This window comes from Elephas maximus, chromosome 11, assembly GCF_024166365.1.
Source record: "Elephas maximus indicus isolate mEleMax1 chromosome 11, mEleMax1 primary haplotype, whole genome shotgun sequence".
Lineage (NCBI taxonomy): Eukaryota > Metazoa > Chordata > Mammalia > Proboscidea > Elephantidae > Elephas > Elephas maximus.
The window spans coordinates 112,995,389-113,015,219 of record NC_064829.1 but is presented as its reverse complement, the minus strand read 5'-3'; the positions used below and the strand labels follow the sequence as shown (position 1 = coordinate 113,015,219).

Genomic DNA, 19,831 nt, shown 5'->3' with positions numbered 1-19,831 from the left:
GTCACTGCTGTGTCTCCAGCCCCGGTGGGTAGTCAGTGAATTTGGACGATTGGTAAGTGACCATTATGTTCCTCTCCCCTCCCCCCTCCCCAGTGTTACTTGTTTCACATGTACGTGGGCGTCCGGGCTGGCGGAGGCATTGGGGATGAGATTGAGGACCCAGCCGGCGACGAGTACGAACTGTACCGGGTGGTCTTCGACATCACTTTCTTCTTCTTCGTCATTGTCATCCTGCTGGCCATCATCCAGGGTCAGGGCTGACTGGGGTCTTGGGAGAAGGGGCTTGGTGCAGAGGCAGGATCGCCCATGGCTAAGAGTGCAGGCCGGGCTTCCTTCCAGTCTGCCTGGATTCAAACCCTGGCTCTGCCTCTCTCTGTGAGAGCTTGGGCAAGCGACCTCTTTGGGCTTAAGTTTCTCCATCTGTAAAATGGGGGGCGTTAATGATACCCCAACTAACCTCCCTCATAGGGTTGTTGTGGGGATTAAGTGAACCATCATACATGCCGAGTGTCTGGCACATAGTAAGTGCTCAGTAAGTGCTAGGTGTTATCATTCTTAGGAAGCGGTGTGAGACTGGGGAGACGGGCAGGTGGTGAAAGGCAAGGCCCAGAGATCCGCAACCAGGGGAGCGAGGAGTCTGAGCTGGGTTACAGGTGGGACACTGACCTGTGCCCTGTCACCCAGGTCTCATCATTGACGCTTTTGGTGAGCTCCGAGACCAGCAAGAGCAAGTGAAAGAGGACATGGAGGTGGGTCATGCCTGGGGGCGACCTAGAGGGATTAAGGGGCCGTTGGTTTGAGGAGGTCAACTGGGCCTCGACTCTGATGCCTCCCACCATCCACAGACCAAGTGCTTCATCTGCGGAATTGGTAGCGACTACTTTGACACGACACCGCACGGGTTCGAGACCCACACGCTAGAGGAGCACAACCTGGCCAATTACATGTGAGCGCAGACCCGCTAGCCAATCAGGAGGGCGGGGGTGTGGCCGGCGGCTGCGGGGTGGCGGGGTGGGGGGTGGGATGCGCCTCGGCCTTTCTGGAAGCTGTTTGTGTGGTAGCCCGTGAATAACCAGCTAGCCAGTGAATAACCAGCTAGCCAATCAGGAGAAGGGACAGGCGGTCCTGACAAGTCTCCCGCTGCCCCCCGCCCCCACAGGTTTTTCCTGATGTATCTGATAAACAAAGACGAGACAGAACACACCGGTCAGGTAAGGGAGTGTCAATGGGAGCACAATGGGCAGGGCACCGAGAGAATTAACGAGAACCGAACCCCAAAAGCCAGTTGCCATGAGTAGCCGTGGAGTCCATAAGGACTCACAGCAACCCTGTAGGACAAAGTAGAACTGCCCCCCAGGGTTTCCAAGGCTGTAGTCGTTATGGGGAGCCCTGGAGGCACAGTGGTTAAGAGTTGGGCTGCTAACCAAAAGGTCGGCAGTTGGAATCCACAAGCCGCTCTTTGGAAACCCTATGGGGCAGTTCTCTTTCCTGTAGGGTCGCTATGAATGGGAATCCACTTGATGGCAACAGATTTGGTTTCGGTGTTTAATCTTAATGGGAAGCCGACTGCAGCATCTTTTTTGTGGGGTGCATTTGGTGGGTTCCACCAGGGGATAATAAAAAGGACGTATAAAGCCTTTCAGGATGTGACCACCTGGCTCTCCCCCTCCCTGAAACTCCAGGAGTCTTATGTCTGGAAGATGTACCAGGAGAGATGTTGGGATTTCTTCCCGGCTGGTGACTGTTTCCGCAAGCAGTATGAGGACCAGCTTAGCTGAGACACCCCCAGCTGGCCCTCCACCCCCACCTCAAGTGCCTTATTCTCACGGCAAACCCCTTTGCCCCCAACCCCTCCCCTCTCCCCAGGCATCTGGGGGAGAGGTGACCATGTACTGGAGAAATAAAGTCTGTGCTATGCCCTTGACACCACTGTGTTGGGTTGTTGGATTGGGGGTGGGGGGAATGGCATCCAGGAATTCTGCTCTCCCTTCTGAAAAACAAATGACAGCAGAGGCTAAAGTCATGTTTATTTGGAGACAAGGACATGGCATGACCACTAGTGTGTGTCTGATGGGGAGCGGAGTGCAAGGATGCTTCCTAACACCCCCTGCCCCAGCGACTCATTCCTGGATGTAGAGGTTACTAGGGGCAGTGGGATCATCGGCTGGACGCGTCTCCACCACCACAGGCCTGGGGAAGGAAGGGAGAAGTCAGTTCATTCATTCATTCATTTATTCCTTCACAGAGTAGTTATAGAGGCTGTGCCACCCCGATGCAGAGCTGTAGCAGCGGATGTGCAGATGTGGTCGCTGCCTTTGGGGAGGTCACAGCTAGAGTGGGAGACCAACGTGAATCAGGGAATAACATGAGTACAAAGAAGCAGGGAAACCTAACTCAGGAGGTCAGCTAAGGCGCCCCCAAAGAATGAATGGTGAAGCTGCAACCTGTAGGAGGCTCAGGAGGAACTTGGTGAAACAGGTAGAGAAGAGTGTTCTGGGCAGAGGGAACAGCCTGTGCAAAGGCTTTGAGGTGGGAAGGAGCCCGGGGCTTGGCTGGAGATGTCACAGCCTTGCGGGCTGTGGCCAGTGACCAGGACTGGGTATTTGTCTTGAGGCTACAAGGAGAGTGACACAATCAGATTTAGATTTTAAAACAACCCCCTGGCACATCAAAAGGACACGGGTTCCTTGAAGGGTTTCCCACTGGCTAAATCTGGGACTATTTGTGCATCAAAATAAATAATGATGGTAATGGATTATAGCCCACAGAATAGGATGGAAACCCATGAGACCATACAAAGACAAAGTGATGGTGGAGAAGGGACAGCTCTTTCCTACAGGGGAATGCCAGCTGATAAATGTAGAAGGAATGGTAGAAGGAGAACATCACCATTTGGTAACCCTCCTAATAATAAGAGGTTCAGGCAAAAATCATCAAGAGATGCTAAAAGTAGTGGGTGAAAGTCTGATGAAAATCAATATATTTACATAGTCTCAATGAGTCTCCCCCAAAGATATTTATTACTACAAAAGTAAAGAGAGTAACTTTACAGGAGAGAAACCTGGCTGATTCCACCTTAACCAAATGACACCACCAGTAACAGGACAAAATGACTTTGTGCCTCCAGGATATGATGTACTGAGAAGCACACCGCATCACTTTTGGTATTCATGCCAAAAAACGCATAGCCTGGAAACCCCAAACAAACCTACCTGAGGAACACTGACAAAACAACTTCCCTGTACTCTTTAAAAAAGTATCAAAGTCAGGACAGACAAAGTCTGAAGAATTATCCCAGGTGAAAGACCAAAGAAACATGGCTCCTAAATGCAACCTGTGATCCTGGATTGGATCCTGGACCAGAAAAAATATATATGTTACTTTGTTTTAAAAGACATCGTTGGGACAACTAGTGAATCTGGAATGATGTATGGATTAGAAGATGGTGATATCTCAGAGTTCTTAATTTTGAGGGCTGCGATGCGGTTACGTAAAAGCACGTCTTTGCTTTGATTTAGGAAAAAGACACTGAAGTATTTAGAAGTAATGGACATCACATTTGCAACTTACTCTTAAATGGTTCAAAAAGAGAGAGAGAGAAAGGGAAAGAGAAGGATAAAGCAAATGTGGTTTTTTTTTTTAAGTTATCATCTGGGAAATCTCAATGAAGAGGATACAAAATAATTTTTTCTTTGTTTTTGTGACTTCTCCGTAAGTCTAAAACTATGTCAAAATAAAAAGGTTAAAAATAGAAAATGAAAGGACCATAGACTCGGGGACATCTGTGTCACATGGCACAACATAGTACATAAAGACAACGTTCTGTATCCTACTTTGGTGAGTAGTGTCCGGGGTCTTATAAAAAAAAGGATACAACTATTGGTCCCTTCCCATCTGGGATGAGGGAGAGTGAAGGAGACCAAAGACTAAAGGGAGCAATTAGTCCAAAGGGCTAAGGGACTATATGAACCACAGCCTACATGACCCAGATACCGAAGAACTAGATAGTGCCCGGCTACCACTACCAACTGCTCTGACTGGGATCACGATAGAGGGTCCTGGACAGAGCAAGAGAAAACTGGAGAACAAAAAATCAAATTCACAAAAAAGACCAGGCTTACTGGTCTGCCAGAGACTGGAGGAACCCCCAAGACTATGGCCCTGAGACACCCTTCTGACCTGGAAAGGAAGCCATTCCCCAAGACTACCTCCCAGCCAAACAACAGGCCAGCACATAAAATAAATAGTAACACCCCAGAGTAACATATTCCTTAGAACAATCAATTATATGAGACCAAAAGCAAAGTTGAGAAGACAGGAAGGGGTAAAAAAATCAGGACAAAAGAAAGTGGGGAAACCAGGGCGGAAATGGGGAGAGTGCTGACACATTGTGGGGAATGAAACCAAGGTCATGAAATACTTTCTGTACAAGCTATTGAATGGGAAACTTTGCTCTGTAAACTTTCACCTAAAGCAAAATAAAAGAAAGAAAGTATCCCCTTGGCTGCTGTGGGGGTAATGGACAATAGGGGGCAGGGGTGGTCATAAGGAGACCAGGTTAAAGACTGTCCAGGACAAAGGTCCAGGTGACCGGGGACACCTCAGGGTGCCCTCTCCACATAGGCCCCCTCTCGGGTCCTTCTGTCTCCCCTCTACTCCAGATCATACCTGGGGGAGCCAAGAAGACGGAAGGTGAGGGTGGGATCTCTCAGCTCCTGTAGCAGCTGGGGGAAAGGTAAGTAAGTGTGTGTCAGTGTGTAGAAGACTCCTCCCCTGTCCCGGGAAACGCGGAGATGTCTGAACATCTAGCCTTAGGTCCTGAAATAATCGTTCTTACCAATACCTCTCACCTGCTATGTGATCTCAGGCACATTTCTTAACCTCTCTGTGCATCAGATTACTAATGTGGAGATCACAGTACCTACCTGATGGGTGATTGTGAAGATAAAATGCTGGAGCGTGAGGACAGCATCTGACACAGATAAGCACCATTTTTCTCCCCATTTTCCAGATGTGGAAAATGAAGCACAGGAAGGTTAAGTCATTTGTATAACGCCCCTCAGCTGGGTTCCAACTCTGGCCATCTGGTCTAAGCTCTTAAAGAACCACATATCTCTAACTTAAATTCTCCTCCCCCCCCTTTACAGTTGGGGAACTGAGGTTCAGGGAGCCCTTGCACAAGATCCCACAGTGGTATGGGATGAGAGTTGGACTCAAGAGACCCCGGGGCAGAGAAGGGGACCTGTCTGAACTGAGACTGGAGAGAACTTCTCCTCCAGGTCTTCACATCCTGACTCAGTTCTCCCAGCCCATCTGATAAATGCAATGGCTGAACTGGCAGGGCTGGGAGGCTGCGGTGGGGGGACTTACCTGGTCTGAGCCTGGAGCCCACACCTGCACTCCATGCTTCCAGAAGGCCTGGAGTCGACCCCCAACCATAGCTGGGGGGAAAGCAGTGCCCGTTACCCTTGGGGATCACTTGAGCCCCCCCCCACCCTGGGCCCCCCAATCCTGCACGTACCCACGGCCTCCACCGCTTCAATCATGGGAATTTCCGGGGTGCGAAGCCCCCGGACTGGAGCCCCTTCCGGGGTCACCAGCTTCAAAGAGCCTGGGATGGGATACAAAAAAAGGTTTTAAGAGCAGCAGGCGGGGCTTAGAGGGTCACTGAGAGACCAGTCAATAGATTCAATACCAGAAGCAAAATAGGTCGGGGGTCGGGTGAGGGGGCGAGGCCTGGAGGAGCTCAGCATTTCGAAGGCAGAGAGGGGTTTCGGGGTGGAGTCAGGGAGAGGGTTGGGGAGAAGGTTCTTACCATCCATCAAAACCATCACCTTGTCTTCCTCCACCTGGGTCACCTGCACTGGTCCCTTGTGCTCTGTTTGATAGAAAGCGGCTCAAGAACCCAGCCCTCCTCACAAGAAGAACGGTCCCTCTGTTGGGCACCCTCGCCTTTCCCCAGGGTCGCGTTGCCTCAATTCGATTCAGACTCATAGAGACCTTACAGGACAGAGTAGAACTTCCCCGTAGGGTTTCCGAGGAGCAGCTGGTGGATTCGAACTACCGACCTTTTGGTTAGCAGTCCAACTTTTAACCACTGCGCCACCAGGACTCTCGTTCCCCAAGTACATAGGCTAAACCCTGCCTACTACCCAGATCCCGCCCCGTCATCAACCTCGCTCATTAAAATAATGGACTGGGGGGGCCGTCTGGACCCCTTTTCACCAATGCCTCAGGCTAAGCACCGCCCACGCCCCACCCCTCCTGAACTGACAAGCCCGACCCCTCCCCGCAGCCCCGCCCCAGAGAGACCCTGGCCCACTCACGGGTGCTCATCTCGCCCAACCAGCAGGACAGCGCGCCGAAGCGCACGGTGTGGAAGAGCACCGACTTCGCCGGCCTCCCGGGGCTGACGCCGATGCACACGGCGGGCAGCTCGGAGCCTGGCCCGGTCAGCAGCGTGAACACCGGCAGAGGCGACGGCAGCGGGAACAGCACCTGCTACGGGCGGCGCAGAAAGGGGCAGGCTCAGCGCATCCCTGGGGCGCGCGGGGCCTTGGAAGGAAGCTGGCCCGGGACTTCCTAAGTATTTCCTGGACCCTCATTCTTGGGATGTGAGCCCTCAGAGGGTTTAGAAATTAAGGGGTGATAGCTTCAGAGAAGCCATGGCTTCCGTGTGGGGGCGTGCCACATTGGCAACTGAGAAGCAGGGCCTCAGGGGCGTGGCCTCAACTAGAGCGGCCCTAAAAGGGTGGGGCATAAGGCCTGAGGAATAATTAAGCCCAAGTGTGTGGGGCGGAGTTTGTTGTGGTTGTTAGGTTTCCAGTCGGTTCCGAGTCTTAGCAACTCTACAGGACAGAGTAGGAGTAGGTTTCCAAGGAGCAGCTGGTGGATTCGAACTGCCAACCTTTTGGTTAGCAGCGATCTCTTAACCACGGTGCCACTAGGGCCCCTAGGGATGAGCACAGCCTCAGAAAGACAGTCCTGCAGCGCAGGACGCAGGTAGGAGGGGCTTTGGGGCTTTGGGGTGGGGCCTCAGGTGGAGGCGTGGCTTCGTAGAGCTTTAAACAAAAGCGCAAAAGGAGGGAGGCCCTAGCCGCGCCACCCTCAGCTTCCCCAGCCGCTGAGGCCCCTACCCGGACGAGCAGAAACTTGTTCATGGGCTGGTACCACTGGAGCAGGACCACGGACGTCTCCAATGCCCCACACAGGAACGGGCCCCCGGAGCTCGCACCTTCCGCTGTAGGGGTGGGTAGGAATGGGTCAGGGTCAGTCTTCTTGCGCTCCCCTCCCCTCACCTCCCCCAAGGCTCTGACCACCACACATCTCTCCCCAGCCCAGACGCCCTGACCTAACTCCGCATCCTTCTCCGGTGGATCCAGCCCCAAGCCCCGCCCCTTCCCAGCTCCGCCTTCCCCTCTGCACGCCCACGGGAGTCTCTCACCCACACAACACGCCCGGCAGCCTTTGGTGTCCTGGATCTTGGTGGAGACCATGTTCTTTCTGCAGGAGGCGGTAGGCATGAATGGGGGAGGGGCGGCAGTAGGGAAGCTCATACGGGGCGGTTGTGCCATTGGGGGCTGATACCTTGCCAGTAGCCGGTGGGGGTTAATGTGAGCGATGGGACCCCCTGATCTGCTCTCTTTCCGTTCCAGCAGTCCCAGGATGCTATGAGAATACAGGTGGGGGGTCTTTCCTGCAGTGTGTGTGTTGGTTGGGGGAAACAGGCAGTTATAGGACCCAGGAGACCCCTCCCTCCCCCATCCCCTTCACTCAGCCCCATCTCTTTGTCTGAAACTCCCAGGCTTCCGGTCTCAAATACTTTCATTCATTCCTTTTCCCTCAACCTATGGTGCAAACAGGGGTCTGGGTGGTGTAAACAGTTAAACGCTCGGCTACTAGCCAAAAGCTTGGCAGTTGGAACCCACTCAGAAGAGCCTCAGAAGACAGGCCTGGCAACCTGCCTCTGATTCACCAGGAGTCGGAATCAACCTGTCCTCAACTGGTTTACTGGTAAGCCAGCCGCTGTGCTTGGCTCTGGTAAACGGTGGTGAATAAAATGAGTATGTTCCCTACCCTTGCGGTGCTTGTAGCTGCATTAAAAAAGAAAAAAGATTGCCTTTGAGTCAATTCTGACTCCTGGCAACCCCACGTGTGTCAGAGTAGAACCGCACTCCATAGGGTTTTTAAGGCTGTGACCTTTGGGAAGCACATCACCAAGCCTGTCTTCCAGGATGCCTGTGGGTGGGTTTGAACCTTCAACCTTTCAGCTGGCAGTTGTGCAAACACTTAACTGTTTCCAACCACCCAGCGACCTTTGTAGCTGTGTAAGAAACTATTCACACTTAACCAGTCAGGTGTAGTTACGCATTTTACAAGTTTAAGAAACACGGAGTGATGGTTAATTGTATGTGTCAACTTGGCTAGGCTATGATTCCCAGTGGTTTTGCCAAACACTAGACAAGCTGCTGTTCTGTAATATAATCTAATCACCTTCTGTAATGTAATCTAAGGTAATGTAATCAGTCAATCCATTGAACGGGGAGTTCCTTAGGGTGTGGCCTGCCTTCAGACTATACATAGATATTTTGGCAGGAATTAACTCAAAATCGAGAGGCGGGGAATATTGTCAGCCCCATTTTACAGAAAAGGAAACTGAGGGTCAGGAAGCAGAAGTCACTTTCCCTAAGTCCCACAGTGAAAAAGTGGCTGGAATTAGAACTGAAGACTCTGTGAAGGGGGAGCCTAAGTTTTTTCCACTGTGGCCATCTACCTCCTAGCCCCATGACTCCTGCCCCTCCACCCCTCTGACCTAACCCACAGCCAGACCTGAAAGAGACATGAGGACATTGTTGATGGAGTACACCCAGGTGGTCCGGCCAGGGAAGAGCTGAAGAGGACAGGGGAGATGGCACCTGTAACACCGCAGGAGCCCCACCTCCATCCCCCACCCGTGCCCTGCTCTAGATGGTGCCCCTCACCATCTCCAGCGTGGCCTCCTGATCACTCCGGTTCAAGGTGAAAATGCCTTCCTCTGCCCCCAGGAGCAAGTGCTGTTCTGGGGGATCAGACACAAGGACACTGGGACCTGCCTCATCCTGGGGGGCCTCCCGGATCCCACCAGTCTGACCCCAAACACTGGCCCCAGCTCTGATCCTCTGTTCTCCAACTCTGATTCCCAAACCAACACCCCCAGCCTGTTTCCCCAAACCTGAACTCAAACCCTGACCCAGTCCCTTCTCACCCACCTCTGACCTCCCACATTCTGGTGGTTCTTCCATCCCCGACCTGCAAGTCCTGACCCTCTGTCTCCTCAGTTCTGACCCCCAACTCAGACCTCTGTCTCCCCAAATAACCTTCTAACTCTAAACTTCAAGATCTGTTCCTCTCTCTGCCCAGTTCTGATCCCCAAATTTCTTATCCTGTCTCAGCAATGACCCGTGAACTCTGACTCCACCAGATATGACTTTTTCAGTTCACTGTGTCTCCCCAAACTTTGATCCCGTTTCCTTAACATTAACCCCCAACTGACGTCATCTCCACATCTTTGATCCCCAGACTCTGACCTTTGCTGCCGCGTCCTGATATCCCAAACTCCTGACCCCAAGATGCTGATCCCTGCCTCCCTAACACTGACCTCCAACTCGCCTGTCTACCATCTTGTACCCCAAACTCTGACCTTTCTGCTCTATTCTGACACTGCAGGCCCCCAAACTCTAATTTCCCTGGTTTTTACTTGTAAACTGATCTTTACCCATACTTGGCCCCCAAATCCCAACCTTAGTTCTGTCCTGCCTCAGTTTTGCCACGCTCCTCCCATTAAGACGCTCCTATCTGTCATTCTCCTTCCATTAAGGCTCCCCCCAATTCCTCCCTAGACCCGCCCTCCGCAATGCCCACCTTTGGTGGAGGGGTGTGTCCAGGCAGCTGTGCTGTGGATCCGGAGGGGGCAGCCATTGAACACCTTTACAAGGAGGGCGCATCCCTGGGGAGGCAATGACAATGACAGAACAGCAGACCCAGTAGACGGCATCCAGCAAAAGGGAGCAGGAGACAGGAAGGGGCAGCGATTAAGACTATAGACTCTGAAGCAAGAATGGTTGAAATCCTGCCTCTGTCTTCTCACAGGTAAATGACCTTGGGCAAGTTACTTACTCTCTTTGTGCCTCAGTTTCCCCATCTGTAAAATGGGGGATAATATCTACCTCTGTAAGGGTTTAAACACGCTCCACCATGTAAAGGCATGAGGCCAAGGTTTGGCATTGAGGACATGCTCCACAAATGTCAGCTATCATCACCACTGCTCCTCCTGGCCCCCTGCCAGGCACCCCCCCAGCCCCATCAGAGGTGAGCCCTCACCTTTCTCTTCATCTTTTCATTCTTGGGGGGCAGCCGTGGGGGCTGGTCAGGTTCTCGGGGGGCTGGGTTCCAGAGTGAGGGTTCTAAGAGGGGGTAGGGGAGAATCAGCCCCTGTCGCCTCCCCACCCTTGCCCACCCCTCACCCTGGCCTGTCCCGTTACCTGAATGGGCGGTGAGGTGGGGGCTGTGGGTGGCTGGGGGAAGCCCAAGATGGGGAGTGCGTGGGGGAGGCCCACTGGCACATCGGACCAGCACACCTGGGCTCAACTGCCCTTCGTCCCCAGGACCCTCATCTGATGGAGAACGGAATTTGGGCTTTGGGGATAGGAAAGAGGCATGGGAAAATATGTCAGATGATCTCAGAGTAGGCACCCTGCAATGCCAAGCTTCCCCGCTCCCTTGGCAGAACTGATATTCAGACACAGCTAAACCCTCCCCCCACCCCCAACGTCCTTACCACCACTCCAGCTCTCCACTGTGACCTCTTCCCCGGACCTCACACACTCCAGCAACTAAAGGGTGAATGCCGGGTGCAGAACAGGGGCCCTAGGGTCAAACACTTACCAGTATACATTGGGCTTAATATTTCGAAACTCACCCCTAAATTCAGGGATGCCACTTCCTGATCCCAAAATGCCCATCGTCCTAGTCTTTCAGCCCTTAAGGGACCTGGTGTCCCAGACTCTCAGCCCTAGAGAGCCCAGTATCCCAGCATCTAAGGACCCTGGCCTTCTGGCTCAGGGCTTTACCTTGGGGGGCAGTGGAGGAGGTGTGTCCTCTGCAGGGGTGGGGCTGAAATACAAAGACGGGATAAGGGCGGGGTATGGGGAACAAGGACTGGGGGAAGGTGGGGTGATTCAGGGCTGGAGGCTGGAGATCTGGGAATGGGGTCTGAGGTCAGAAAGGTAAGGGGTGACTCCGTCTAGGCTGAAGCTGAGGATTAAAAGACTAATAGCCATGTTGACAACAGTAAGAGCAGCTCTTGGATATCGAATATGAACATCATGTCAGGTCTTGTGCTAAGCTCTTCGAATCTTCACAGCCACCTAGTAACACAGATACTAGTAATACTAGCTCCTGTGAATCAGGTTCCTGCTTCGTGCCCAGCACCGTATATAAGCCCATTACATACAAGAGGTGTGGAATGAATGAGTGGGCCCTGAGCTGACACAGGGCCTGCGGGCTGGTGCAGATGGAGGCATGGGCTGACCCGTTAGGGCTGAGGTTTGGATCTGGGCCTGAGGGTCTTGCACTGAGGAAATTTCCAGGGGCTACGGTTCAGTCTGAGATTGGGTGAGATATGAAAAAAGATGAGGGCCTGGAGTTGAGGGTTGGGGCTGAAGTTGGGGTCTTGGTCTGGGCCTGGGGGTTGGAGAAACATCTGGAAGGAGTTAGAGACTAGTCTGTGATTGAGGGTCCAGGGTTGAGTCGGAGGGTGGGGAAAGATCTCAGGACATTCAGAAGGAACTGGGGTCAGGTCTGGGGTTGAGGGCAGGTGGGAGCTGAAGTTGGGGGTCAGGTCAAAGATCATTCAAGAAGGCAAAAGGAAAGGAGGCTGAGGTTGGGGGTGAAGGTGGGTAGGAGCTGAGTTGGGATGGGGCTGGGGATCAGGGGCTAGGGATGAAGGAAGGTGAGGGCCAGGTAGGATGTTGGCTTGAGGGTGAAGCAAGGTGGTGACTGCCTTGTGGGTTCAGTTGGGGTCAGGGATCAGGGGTGGAAGGAAGGTAGGGAGTCAAGCTGGGGGACTGCAGGAAGAGGGGAGTGTGTGAGGCTTTGGGCCAGGGCTCTCCTTACATGTCCACGTCGTCATAGTCATCATCCGACTCTGAGAGGTGCCTCCTGAAGAGTGACAAGCATGAGCCTCAGGCAGCTCCCACACACATCCCAGCCCCCTCCCCTGCCACCTTGGGGGTCCCTGACCTGGGACTGCTGCTCCTGCTGTCTCCAGGGGGCTGGCAGAGTGCCTGCGGGATAGGGGAAGGCTCAGCAGTGGCTGAAGGGAAGAAGGGAGCGTCTGGGGAGAGCTGGGGGAGGCGTCTCACAGTGTGGGCTGGCGGTCTGGTCTCCATTCCTCCGAGCCTCCTGAACTCTATGTGCCGCCCTGGGAGGTGGGGAAAGAGAGGTAACGTGGGGTTGGGGGTTGTAAAGATGGATTTGGGGACAGAAAGAATAGAATGTGGGTTGGAGTCAGGGTGGTAGGGATTGGAACTACCCTTGATGGCATCTTGGTTCACCGGGGTCTCATTTGGGGGTCAGGGTTTGGGATCAGGGAGATGGGGGCTCCAAGTGGTTATAGAGGTTTGTGAGATGTTTTTGGACGTCAGGGGCAGTGCTCGGTGAGTCTCTGGGGTCTGTCCGGCCATCAGGAGTTGAGATAAAGATTTCGCAGGTCTTTTTTGGGGTCAGGGTGGTGAGGGGGGTCTGTCTGCAGATCAGGGAAGTGAGAGGTCCCTGTGGTCATTTTGTGGATCGGGTGGTGATGAGCATCTGTGGGGCCTGACAGAGTGTGATGGGGTCTCCTAGATCTATGATAGGATCAGGTGTTCCAAGCTTAAGTATTCTCTACTCACGACTGCAGTCTGCATCTGGGATCCCCAGAGAGCTGGACCGATGGGTGGATCTGATCCGCCGAGGGATGGCAGGGGGTGGCTGGGTCAATGGACATCTGTATCAGTGCTCAAGGCCCCAGAGAGCCCTGCAGCAACCCGTGGGCCCACCCCCGAGCCTTCTTCTCTCCATAACCCTCTGTGTACACAGCCCTGGGCCAAGCTCCTCATCCCTCCTCCCCTTTTCTCCTCCTGAGGGAGGCAGCAGGAAGGCACTCCAGGCAGAAGGAACAGCCTGAGCAAAGGCCAGGAGGTTCCAGTACCTTCGTCAGCCAGGACTCCTCACCTCAGGCTCCTCGTCCTCAGTCTCACCAACTGGGGCCCCCTTCACCGGATTCTTCAGTTTGTCAAGAAGGTCTAGGATCAAGCCTCTGTTTAGCCCAGGCTGGGATACCAGTTGATGCTGGGGGAGGGGTAGGAGAGGGTCAGCACACAGAGGGCTGGTGTGGGGCAAAGGGCTGGCATAGGATCCTGAGAACTTATCTAAGGGGATCTGGAGGGGAGCTGCCAATTGAGGGAAAGGGCAGGGAAGTCTGGAGAATTCAGAGACCTGGGAATTCTGAGTAATTTTAAGGGACTAGAAAACTTTAGGATTCCTAAGAGGCGGGGGTTAGAGCATTCCAGAGGTATCTTGGAGAGAACTGAGGGTCCCCTGGAATTCAAGAGGGCATTCAGGATTGGGTTTTGAGGCCCTTGGAAATGTGTGCACTCTAACAACTCAGGGGACCTTGGAGAAGTCTGGGGTACAATTTGGAGGGATTTGGCAGATTCTGGGAAATTCTGGGGGAACTAAAGACTTTGAAAGGAGCCCTGGTGGCACGATGGCTAAGCGCTTAGCTGCTAACTCAAAGGTTGGTGGTTCAAATCCACCAGCTGCTCCACAGGGCAAAAACCCTGGCGATCTGCTCCAGTAAAGATTATGGCCTCAGAAACCCTATGGGGCAGCTCCACTCTGTCTATAGGGTGGCTATAAGTCGGAACCAACTTGACAGCACGTGACAACAACGACAGAGACTTTGAAAGGACCATGAGGAAGTTGTGGAAAGCCCTGGGGATTTCTAGGGGTGACAAGACTTGGGGGGGAGGGTTTCTCATAGAGTGGAGGTTTACACTGAGCATCTTGGTGGCGCCAGGTCGTTTCTTGGGGTTCTTAGTGAGGGTAACTTTGACAAAGTTGTGGAAGGCAGCCGACCTTGGGAGAGAGAAACCAGGTTCTGGAGTGAGGGGACCAGAGACCTTCCCATCAGACCAACCAACCGTGCCTCTGCCCTCCCTCCCTTCCGCCGCCCTCCCTCCCTCCCTCTGCTCTCCCTCCTATCAGCTTCTCTCACCATTTACCCTTTTCCTTCAGCCGTGGGGGCTGGTAACCACTCTTGGTCATGAGGAACAGAACTCTAGAGGAGTAGGAAGGGAACATGAGGTTCACATCCCTACTTGGGGGTCAGACCTCATGGCATGAGAGGTCCCCAGACCCTCCCAGACAGCACTGAGGTCAGGGAGAGGATGAGAAGGAGGTTCAGGTTTTACAACACACAAGGATGCCACCTCTAGGGGGAGCCATTGATCACATCATAGATCTATGGCATCTGCAGAAGGAGGCTCAAGATGAGGACCTGGCTTTGGGGGCCCCTATGGGATAACGAGTCGGAATCGACTCGACGGCACTGGGTTTGGGTAGTGTATGGGACTGAAGATAAGGCTTTTTGCATTGGGGGAACCCTCGGGGATCTCAGACTGGGCTCGAGGAACAGGGGTCTCCTGTAGGGAGATCTTGATGTGGCAAAGCAGGTTGGGGAGGAGGATTCAGGGTCAGGGCTGGATGGGATCTTGAAGCCCCAGGGGGCTTCTAACACCTACCGGAGAGGGTGCACGTCAAAGAGCGGGGGCTCTAGCTCGGCCAGTTCGATGGCTGTGATGCCCAGGGACCAGATGTCACACAGCTCATTGTATCCCCCTTTCAGGGCCACAGCTGCCACTTCCGGAGCCATCCTGGGGGCAGAGACCCTCAGAGAGCCAGGGATGGCACAAGGAGGGCAAGGGGAGAGAGGGGAAGAGACTCCTGGGGAGTTGGGGGTGAAGAGAGACAAGGAGAAGGAGAACAGGCAAAGGGAGCAAGGGGAGATGTGGCATAGAAGGCCAGACGGAGAGAGAAGAAATACAGACACAGAAACCCTGAGGAGTATGCCCCCAGACGCCCTTTTAGCTCAGCACTGAAGTCAGTCCTGAGGTTCATCGTTCAGCCAAAGATCAGACAGGCCCAAAAAACAAAACAAGACTAAACGAGCACACCAGCCCAGGGGCAAGGATGAGAAGGCAGGAGGGGACAGGAAGGCTGGTAATGGGAAACCTGAGGTCGAGAAGGGGAGAGTGTTGACATGTTCTGGGTTGGCAACCAATGTCACAAAACAAAATGTGTATTAATTACTTAACGAGAAACTAATTTGCTTTGTAAACCTTCATCTAAAGCACAATTTTAAAAAATTAAAAAAAAAAAAAGAAATAGATACAGAAAGATAAAGACAGAGGAACAGAAAAGCATAGAGAGAGAAACAGTGTGTGAGAGTGAGAGAGAAACAAAGGACAGGAGAGCCATGGACTGACCTGGAGGAAAAGAGAGAAATAGGCAGAGCGGGACAGGCAGAGAGAGGAAGATAAAAACTGACACAAACACAGAGAAACAGGCAGGGAAAGGCCTGTGGAGAAACGTGAAACTCCAGAGAGAGCCAAAGAGGACTATGGAATGTTCTACAGAGAAAGACTGAGGCAGGGATAAGGGGCAGGAGCCAGGAAGGTGATTCCTAGACAACCAGGGTGGGAAAAGCCACTACCCCCACCCCACCCCTAGCTGCCCGCCAAGGACCGCTCACCAGTAGGGTGTCCCAATGAAGGAGAGGCGTCGAGCCAGTGTTGCCCCGATCTGGGCCGAGATACCAAAGTCAGCTGGAGGCAGAGAGAGGGACAGAGTGACCTGGGGTCTCCCATCCACCCAAGCCCCTCAACCAGTCCCCCTACCAACCCCCACCAGCTGCACTCACCAAGTCTGACCTCCCCGGCATCATTGATGAGAATGTTGGCTCCCTGGGTGGGCGGGAAGGGGGTTAGAGCGGGCTCTGTGGGTGTCAGAGACACCCCCCACAGCCCACGGCTGGGCCCACCACCCCACACTCAACACCACCCTGTTTCCTGAGCCCCCAGGTGCCACCCTTATGCCCTTAGAGCCCCACCCCCCAAAAGCACGGCACCCCCAGACCACCACCTTGATGTCCCTGTGTATCTTCTTCTGTGAGTGTAGATAGGCTAGTCCCTGGGGAGGAGGGTGGACAAGGCGGCTGTGAGTGGGGGCGGGAGTGTGAGCAAAGCCCTGCCCCACCCAGGCCCACCCAGGCCTCTCCTCACCTGCAGGACTTCCCGGCAGACATAGCTGATCTGGAGCTCGGACAGCGGGCCCGTCACTGCAAACGTGACATGGCCCAGCATTGGGGGGGCGGCCAAGAAACCTTGGTCTGGGTGTCCCTGACCCCCACCCATACTGACTGGGAACATGCCCCAGGGGTGGGGGAGATAGGCTGGGACAAGTGGGAGGGGCAACAGAGGGTGGTCAGCAACAAAGAGGCAGCAATACAAGGAAACACAGGCTGGAGGGACACACAGACCGAGATTCATCCAGCAGATTTTCATTGAGCGTCTACAGGCAGGGGTGCAGATGGCACTGGGGATACAGCTGTGAATAAAACTGAGCTCCTTGCTCTCCTGGGAAGAATGTTCCAGTGGGAGGAAACCAAAACGACTCATAGTGACCCTATAGGGCAGAGGAGAACTGCCCCACGGGGTTTCCAAAAAGCAGCTGGTGGATTCGAACTATCGACTGCTTGGTTAGCAGCCAAACACTTAACCACTAAGCCACCAGGGCTCCACCAGTAGTACAGATGATAGCAAACAAGATACAAAAGCGGTGTACTCTATGCGATGTTAATACACGGTAAGAAGGAAAACAAGGCAGGAAAGGAGAATGGGTAATACATGGGGAAGGCTAAAAAAATTCTTCCCAGGCTGGTCAGAGAAGGCTTCTGGAAAAAGAAGGCAGCGGGGCAGGGATGGGAGCAGCCCCACTCCGAGGGGGAACGGCAAGTGCCAAGGCCGGGAGGTGGGAGTGTGCCTGATGAGTTTGAAAGACAGAAGGTGGGTGAGCTGACTAGGGGAAAAGGAAAGTGTAGGAGGTGAGGTCGGGCAGCTTGGGGGCAGGTCAGGCTCTGCGGGCCGTGATAAGGACCTGGGGTTCTATTTGGAGGGAAATGGGAGCCGCAGAGGGCTCTGAGCGAGAAAGTGAAGTGATCTTGCAAAGCGAGGGAATGCAGAGACAGATCCAAACTGAGACTGAGACAAGAAGAGATGGTCAAGGACTAAAACGTGGGAAGACAGACATGTTTAAAAAGAAAGACACAGAGGGGTATAGAGGAAACAAGTGAGAGAGACAAGAAACAGGACAGACAGACCAAGTCTGACAGACTGCCTCTATGAATCACTTCCTCTCTGTGGGCCTCAGTTTCCCCCATCTGAGAACTAATGACGTTCCTCCTTTTCTGACATTTGAGGTTCGAGCTGGAGGGAATCAGAAATTCAAATTCTCAGATTCTCAGAGAGGGTGAAAGGCAAGCTGAGAGAGACCCAGAAATTCATTTTCAGTGAAAACGTGAGTACCTACTATGAACCAGAAATACAGAAATACTCAACCGCACTGAGAGACACTGGCACGAAAATGCAGACAGGGAGACAAAGATGGAGAGTGGAGGGTGAGGGGGTCATGGAAGGCAGAGAGGCTCAGGCTGGGCTGTCAAGTCCTTGGGGACAGGGTCCAGGGCTCACTGGGTCACTGCGGCATAGTAAGCATTGTCAGGCCAGGGCCAGAGGAGGGCTACAGTGTGTAAAGCAGGGGACCAGACTGTCCCAGAGAGATGCAAATAAGACAGACAGGGAGAGACAGGAGAAGTGGGGTGGATTTGAGGATCCCTTGTTCTTCCTCTCACCTTGGTAGATGTCCTGGAGAGAGCCAGCCCCACAGAATTCCATGCAGATCCAGAGCTTCTGCAGCCTACAACAAACCAGAAGTGACAATAATATCGTAACGACACAATAATAGAAGAACGTAACAATATAATAACGACGGCAGCAATAGCGGCAGCAATGTTATCGTTTATAAGAAGGAGCCGCTGGTCCACCTCTTGTCTTGTTCTGGTTCAACAAGCACTCTAATGTAACAGCTGTCATCTCTCTATCTCGCCTTGCCCACCAGAGTGAGATCTTTCCATTCCCGTCTTACAGATGGCAAAGTTGAGGTTCAGAGAGGAAATGTACTTTCAGGGTCAACTAGACTAGAACCCAAGTCTTTGTGCTCCAAACCCAGGAGACTCTCTGCGTCCTGTGATAACCTAGGAGACTGGGCCAAACAAGCATCTCACAGGTTGGGGAGGCTGGGAAGGGATGGTGGGGGCCCAGGAGGCCAGGTCTGGGGATAGTGGTCATCACTGGGGCAATTCTCTGCATAAGAAGCAGGGAATGAAACTGGAGGACCCAAAGGGCAGGATGATGAGAGATTAGCTTTAGGGGACTCAGGTATCAGATTTAGTCACTATGGAGGGATCAATTTGGGGACCTGTGGTCAGAAGTGGAATTTCTGGACTGGGGATCCGATTAGAGGGTGCCCCAGTGAGAAATGAGGGTTCAAGGTTAGAGATCAGGTTAGGGTACCCAGGTCAGAAATGGAAGTGCAGAATTAGGGACCAGGTTAGGAGGCATCCTGATCAGAAACAGGGGTCCAGATTTGGGGATCAAGTTAGGGATGCCCTGTTCAGAAATAAGACTTCAGGATTAGAGATCAGGTTGGGGGCCCGGAACAGGTTGGGGGCTGGGCTGGGTCCTGGGGCAGGTCTTAGTCTCCTTACCAGAGGTAAGTCCCATGGTAGGCCACGATGTTGGCGTGCCGGCAGGTTTTCAAGATGAGGATTTCCTTCTGAAGAGTGGAGACGTCGTCATCTGTGAGGACAGGTGGGGGAGAGAAAAAGCGGCTGCAGAGAGGGGGTCATGGGGGAGGTGGCCCCAGTGTCCCAGGAGGTGGGGGTGAGGGTATGGGGAGGGAGCTCCTGGATCTTCGCCTCACCAGGCTCCATCTTCACCATCTTCAATGCCATCAGGTCCCCAGTCACCTTGTCTCGAGCCTTGTAAGGGGAAGTTAGCAGTCAGACGGGTGCCACATGCCTGAGTCCCTCCTCAGCATCCCGGAGCCAAGGCCAGGCCCTCTTGCATTCCCTTCCCTTCCCGGGCCTTCTCTGCTTTGAGGGTGATGAAGACAGACTGGAGGTGGGGGAAGGGGCCCCTCACCTTGAAAACTTCCCCATAAGTGCCGCCCCCCAGCCGCTGCAGCAGGTCGTAATGGTCCCGGGGGTCCCTATTAAAGATGTCGGGATCCACGAAGTCCATCCCTGGAGGCTGGAGCTGGGCCTGAGCCCAGGGGGCCAGCAGGGCCACAGGGCTCAAGCGCTGGCACCTCCTTCCCTCTCTACACGCCCTGCACCCGCCTTGCCTCCGCGGGCTGTGGCCTTCCCCCTCCCCACTCTCGCTTCCTGCCCCAGCACAGGGCTGTGCAGCCAGCTCCACCCCCTGTCCCCTGGGCCCTGACAGCCTGTGAGGGGCAGCTTTTGTCAGGACCCAGGGGACCCCCCTCCACCCCTAGGGTGTAGGACTGGATGTAAATGAGATGCAAACGATCTTAATTGTGACCCGGGGGGGGGTGCCCCAGCAGGCCCCTTTCCAGTTCTGGGTGGGAGTGAAAAACCATAGTTGAACCTCTGCTGTGTGCATGAGGGTTTGGC

At 53.7% G+C, this 19,831-nt stretch overlaps 2 protein-coding genes and 1 long non-coding RNA gene across 5 annotated transcripts in view; 2 read left to right on the top strand and 1 right to left on the bottom strand.

The window, feature by feature from the left end:
* The window catches only part of RYR1 (ryanodine receptor 1), a 134,879-nt gene extending 132,955 nt beyond the window's left edge, over nucleotides 1-1,924 (top strand). The window contains exons 102-106 of the mRNA XM_049900695.1: nucleotides 94-250; nucleotides 685-749; nucleotides 846-946; nucleotides 1,160-1,211; nucleotides 1,683-1,924. Of these exons, the coding sequence (XP_049756652.1) occupies nucleotides 94-250; nucleotides 685-749; nucleotides 846-946; nucleotides 1,160-1,211; nucleotides 1,683-1,778 (471 nt within the window). The 3' untranslated portion in view covers nucleotides 1,779-1,924. The remainder of the gene's footprint in view (nucleotides 1-93; nucleotides 251-684; nucleotides 750-845; nucleotides 947-1,159; nucleotides 1,212-1,682) is intronic.
* An 83-nt stretch (nucleotides 1,925-2,007) lies between these two features.
* Nucleotides 2,008-19,560, bottom strand: MAP4K1 (mitogen-activated protein kinase kinase kinase kinase 1). Of its 3 annotated transcripts, XM_049900697.1 has the most exons (32): nucleotides 19,341-19,560; nucleotides 19,120-19,177; nucleotides 18,905-18,995; nucleotides 17,990-18,054; nucleotides 16,362-16,417; nucleotides 16,222-16,269; nucleotides 16,001-16,043; nucleotides 15,833-15,905; nucleotides 14,823-14,954; nucleotides 14,297-14,359; nucleotides 14,076-14,157; nucleotides 13,252-13,368; nucleotides 12,930-13,008; nucleotides 12,402-12,460; nucleotides 12,280-12,323; nucleotides 12,154-12,198; nucleotides 11,109-11,151; nucleotides 10,521-10,674; nucleotides 10,360-10,442; nucleotides 9,901-9,985; nucleotides 8,982-9,058; nucleotides 8,830-8,890; nucleotides 7,588-7,696; nucleotides 7,445-7,503; nucleotides 7,137-7,240; nucleotides 6,327-6,501; nucleotides 5,816-5,878; nucleotides 5,522-5,611; nucleotides 5,371-5,441; nucleotides 4,926-4,972; nucleotides 4,669-4,724; nucleotides 2,008-2,190 (listed from the first exon to the last, which is right to left on the bottom strand). In XM_049900697.1, exons 1-31 carry the CDS (start codon nucleotides 19,437-19,439, stop codon nucleotides 4,709-4,711), a joined length of 2,391 nt encoding a protein of 796 aa, XP_049756654.1. In that variant the 5' UTR covers nucleotides 19,440-19,560; the 3' UTR covers nucleotides 2,008-2,190; nucleotides 4,669-4,708. The 3 variants fall into 3 exon arrangements, 2 of the variants coding, with proteins under 2 accessions (XP_049756654.1, XP_049756653.1); XM_049900696.1 differs by lacking the exon at nucleotides 4,926-4,972; XR_007519259.1 differs by lacking the exon at nucleotides 2,008-2,190 and having other exon boundaries at nucleotides 4,677-4,724; nucleotides 4,926-5,441.
* LOC126085379 (uncharacterized) lies at nucleotides 6,826-8,390 on the top strand. Its single transcript, XR_007519260.1, has 3 exons — nucleotides 6,826-7,002; nucleotides 7,337-7,515; nucleotides 7,863-8,390. It is a non-coding gene; the product is annotated as an uncharacterized LOC126085379 (long non-coding RNA).
* Nucleotides 19,561-19,831: the final 271 nt, after the last annotated feature.